At 34.3% G+C, this 4,648-nt stretch overlaps 1 protein-coding gene across 1 annotated transcript in view; it reads right to left on the reverse strand.

Annotated features, from left to right (window-relative positions):
- rgs1 (regulator of G protein signaling 1) overlaps positions 1 to 1,263 on the reverse strand; it is a 2,281-nt gene extending 1,018 nt beyond the window's left edge. The window contains exons 1-3 of the mRNA XM_016531126.1: positions 1,219 to 1,263; positions 899 to 959; positions 69 to 235 (exon numbers count right to left, since the gene is read on the reverse strand). Of these exons, the coding sequence (XP_016386612.1) occupies positions 69 to 227 (159 nt within the window). The 5' untranslated portion in view covers positions 228 to 235; positions 899 to 959; positions 1,219 to 1,263. The remainder of the gene's footprint in view (positions 1 to 68; positions 236 to 898; positions 960 to 1,218) is intronic.
- Positions 1,264 to 4,648: the final 3,385 nt, after the last annotated feature.

The following is a 4,648-nucleotide window of genomic DNA, read 5'->3' on the forward strand; positions in this document are numbered from 1 at the left end:
AATAATCGATTCTCTCAGTAGGACATTACAGGAGTTCAGCACAGTTCAGTCAGAGGGGTGTCATTCACCTGTCTGGGTGCTTCCGTTTGCACAAACTCAGTGTAGATTTGGTTTGCCCTGCTGATCATCTCTGGTGCGCTCGTGATCTTTTTGTATTCTTCACATGCCAGCCAGAACAGAATATTTTCCTCACTGTATTCCGACTTTAGGAAGTCCTGGAAAGCCATCTGTCCCGCTGCAGCATGACAGAGAGTTTATGAGAGTTATGAGAGTTTATTAGGACAAATAGTTAAGTGTTACTTCTCCGATTTAGATGTTGAAACTGAAATTTAAAAATGAATAATTGAACATAATTTAAGCAGCTACAATTCATATAAGATTGATACAATATTTAATACATCTTTATACAGCAATGAGATTGAGATGTATCCCTTCAACATGAACCACTGACTTCATTCAAACATAATTTGACTAGTGTTTACAAATGACAGAGTAACTCATTATTTTTTTTTTTTAACATTTGCATTATGCCATCGATCTCTAACGCCTGGCAAATCAACTGCGGGTAATCCATAAGTATCTTCTTATGCTTTCAATAGACAGTAAGCAAACTGTAATAAATCTACAAATTATTGTCTAAATATATTACCTGTATAAAGAATGTACTGAATATTTTTCTCAATAAATATGGCTATAATATATATATATATAGAGAGAGAGAGAGAGAGAATTATTTTTGTTCTGTTATTTAGATTTTTTTTTAGAATAATCGTTTAAAAACAAATGTGAATTCTTTTATTTATTTGTTTATTTTTGCTGATTTAAAACTTGACTATCTGATTTAAAACTTGATTATTTCCAGTATTAACAGAGACTATTCAGAGCTGAATTTTCTTACTTTTACAGGACAGAAGCTTCTCGATGGACTCACCCCAAGAGTCCACATCATCAATGGATTCCTGAGAAAAGCAACAAAATCTACCCTTGAAAATTACATGGAGATCCTTCACTGGTGAAGCTGATTATGATACAGATTTCAAATATATTTAACACAGAATCCCAGCATTTCAATCCAATTGCATTCTGCCAATAATATTCCTATAACTTTAAATCCTTAGAATCTGAAATTCCTTGTGACCAGTAAATCCAAGCATATTAGTCGTTAATATCATTTAAAAATAAGAATGCGGATGGAATCATTAATAATCAGGGACTCACTTTATGGCCATCTCTGACAGCAGCGTCCTCTGCATGGAGTCTCCTTCACTCTCTGATTCTGTGTGGCTCTGGAGGGTCTAAACACATTTACTGGCATGAATAGAACACATGGAAATCAGCATGCAAAGCTTTGGGCAGGGTCACCTCCTCAGTCTGTAAGGTCATGAAGAAAACATCTTCAGCGCAGAGGTGGTGGCCTGCTCATCAGTCAACTATTTAACTTTGCTTTATGACTTTTTGTGTTGTGAGATAATGCAAGTTAATGATCATATTTTGATATATGCTTTCCTGTGTAAATCTGTGAAAATATAATCAAAAATGTGACACACATTTAGTATATATAATGAAAATTATTTGATAAAAAATAAAAAAACAGCTGAGGCACTAATTACAAATAATAAATTGTGGAAATACATAAATTACATGAAGTATCTAGATGAGGCAAGGAAAATCCATGGCTGGAAATGCTGCTAAAATTCAAAGCATTGAAAAAAATCAGAAGCATGATTCAAAATACCACAGACGTAATAAAGGTTTGGAACGATATGGGGGCAAATGATGACACAATTTTCATTTTAAGGTGAACTATCCCTTTAAGGGCAATGATAATAGGTCAAAATCTTTGTTTTGTTGCATAATATGACATCGGATCCATTGATCCAATAAACTTAGCAAATTTGTAAACACAAGTTTTGCTAAAAAACGGACAGTAAATCAGTGGAAATTATATATATATATATATATATTAATGTTAAATGTTAAATAATATATTAAATAGTATATTTAAATTATATATAATATATTATATTATATATATTAAATAGTACATTTAAATATGCAAATAAAAATATTCTACATCTATAACTACATCTAAAATTAGTCAGGGGCAATAAGTACATTTTAATACTCAAGCTGGAAAATTTCATATTGATTTATTTCAATTTATTATGAAATTTATTTAGAATGAAATCAATAAATTAATTTTCATTTAATTATATAATATATGTGAAATAATTTGATGTTGTCACATTTGATACATATGAAATATTCTGATAAATAGTATACATTTATCAAATGTAATTAATATCATGAATATTTCACTTAATCATTGATTACTTTTTCACATAAGGTTATATGCTCAAATACTAAGTAGTGCTACTAACGCATATGTTTGAAACTGCTCACATTCAGCTGGTGCAGCCGGCCCCAGATCTGGTTGGTACCACAGCAACACCTGCCTGTGTGATGGTCCAGGTGGGTCTCCATTAGGTCATCACCACATTTATCCACAATATTGAAATTACAGAATGGAAATCCTGCCATAACCAAATAACATGTGGTTGAAATAGACCTAAATTTAAGCATTTGCCTATTATTTATGATCTAATCCTTTTAATGGTACCAGAATACCCGTCTATCTCCTGTTTAATTTTCCATCATTTCCCACAATCAAAGCTACAAAACTTAGCACATCTCAAATATCATATAACACACAGTAATACCAAAACGTATTTGGATGTTTGAGAAGCGCTTAGAAATGTCAGAAAGTAATTGCATTAGATACAAAACACCAAGGCATCTGCAAACAAATGATTCTGGAGCTTTTCTCAGAACTCAAGCCATTCTTGCAATGATTTGTAACAGACTGGTTTCAAGGTGATTTTAGTGGATGTACTGTATGACGTCAGTTCTCCTAACAGACTAACCAGAGGTGTACTTCATCACATTAACTATGAACGTGATCAACTTTTGACAAGCAAGCGTCACAATACATCTTCATTTTGAACAGTAGGTCTGTTGTTTACTTTCATTTAGTTTTGTATAATGCTTTAATGCTAAATAATGCAGAAGTGTGCTTGTTCTGCTTTTGACGTTTACTTTTTGTGTGTGTGTGTGTGGCTTACGTGTTCAACTACTTCTCCCATTCGATTTTGTGTGTTTCTGTCTAGTTCACTGGGTAATGAGTTGTGATTTTGAATACTGTGGGATGTGGGTTGCTACACCAAAGTTAAAGAGTCCCTTTTATTGGAAATTTGGAGTGAGGGCTTTGTGTGGCCAGTGGAAAAGTGGTATTTAAACTTCCTACCACAGGTTATGGTTTGATTTACAGGTAACACTAGATCTGAAGGTTGGGGAACAGATGAATATCCCTTTTTTCAACCTTGTTGACCACTTTTTCTAATTTTGGACATAACAAAGTACCACACCTGCAAATGAATCACCTATCTAACCTTTATCTGAATGTCATCACTGAAAAAAAAGAAAGAAAGGTTTCTACGTGCTCTCCATCTGTGCTCTCCTTTAGTGTTGTCTCAGTCTGTCAGTGGCCATGTAAATCTCCAGAAGCAATGGAAAATCCTCTGACGGATTTGCATGCATAATGACTTACACATGACCAGGATCATTTGGTTTCCAAAAAAGCTGGCAAGGGCGAGGACACACTCACATGTGTTGACTCCTGAAATCAAAGTTATTCATTCACTGTGACACACAAGAACACATACATTCAACTTGATTTGTCCCTTTGCTTTGTATTCAGTCTACTTTGTGTTCATCTACACTTCTGTTCATACTCTGATTCGTCCACAAAACTGAAAGAAGAGATGAGAGCACAGTTTCAGAAAACTGTAACAACTTTAATAATTCATATTTTCATATTTCCAGACTGGGTAGAATTGACTGTGATGCATCATTACGTTCACACTGGGCTGTGAAGTGACCACAGAGCTGAAAACAGTCTTGTTGTTCTTGAGACTGACTCATTTGTCTGTGTAATTTGCTTGTAGCACCTGTGCATGTGTGTGTCTGATGTCTGTGTGTTTTTTGTGTTCGACAGGGTCAGCAAGATCAGGCATTCCCTTTGTCAAGCTTGAAAACGAGACACTATATTTAGAATTCTCTTTGGGAGAATCCAGATAAAAAGCCTTCCATGAATCAAACTAGTGTAGACTGAAAAAGCTGGGTAGTAACATGAGGTAAAGTTGGGCTGGAATGATCCTGGAAAAGCATCCCAGAATCATAAAATATTCGGTCTGCCCATTTAGTCAGGTCTGTCAAGGACCCTGGGGGTAGCCATTTGTAATTCCTGATCAAACAAAAATGCATAAAAATGTGCAACTGATCATTTTCATAAGGAATAAGCTAAGCTAACAGGCTAGTTGGCTACAGCAGTGGTATTGCATAACTAATGGTATTGCTAGCTAAAATACAATGAAGGAGAAATGGGTAGCTTTGGTTCTATGCTATTATAACAATTATTATATAAACAACTATTGTATATAATTAGTATATACATCCTAAAGCAATTTTGTAGGATCAGATATTCTTTAAAATTCTTTCAGCCAATCAGATTGTTTTGAAGTAGTAGACATACTAGTTTCGACAGATGCACCAATTTCTTCATGACACCACTTCATGTCACTTCATGACA

The sequence above is a fragment of the Sinocyclocheilus rhinocerous genome, unplaced genomic scaffold, assembly GCF_001515625.1.
Source record: "Sinocyclocheilus rhinocerous isolate Xijiao unplaced genomic scaffold, SAMN03320098_v1.1 scaffold161, whole genome shotgun sequence".
In the NCBI taxonomy this organism is placed as follows: domain Eukaryota; kingdom Metazoa; phylum Chordata; class Actinopteri; order Cypriniformes; family Cyprinidae; genus Sinocyclocheilus; species Sinocyclocheilus rhinocerous.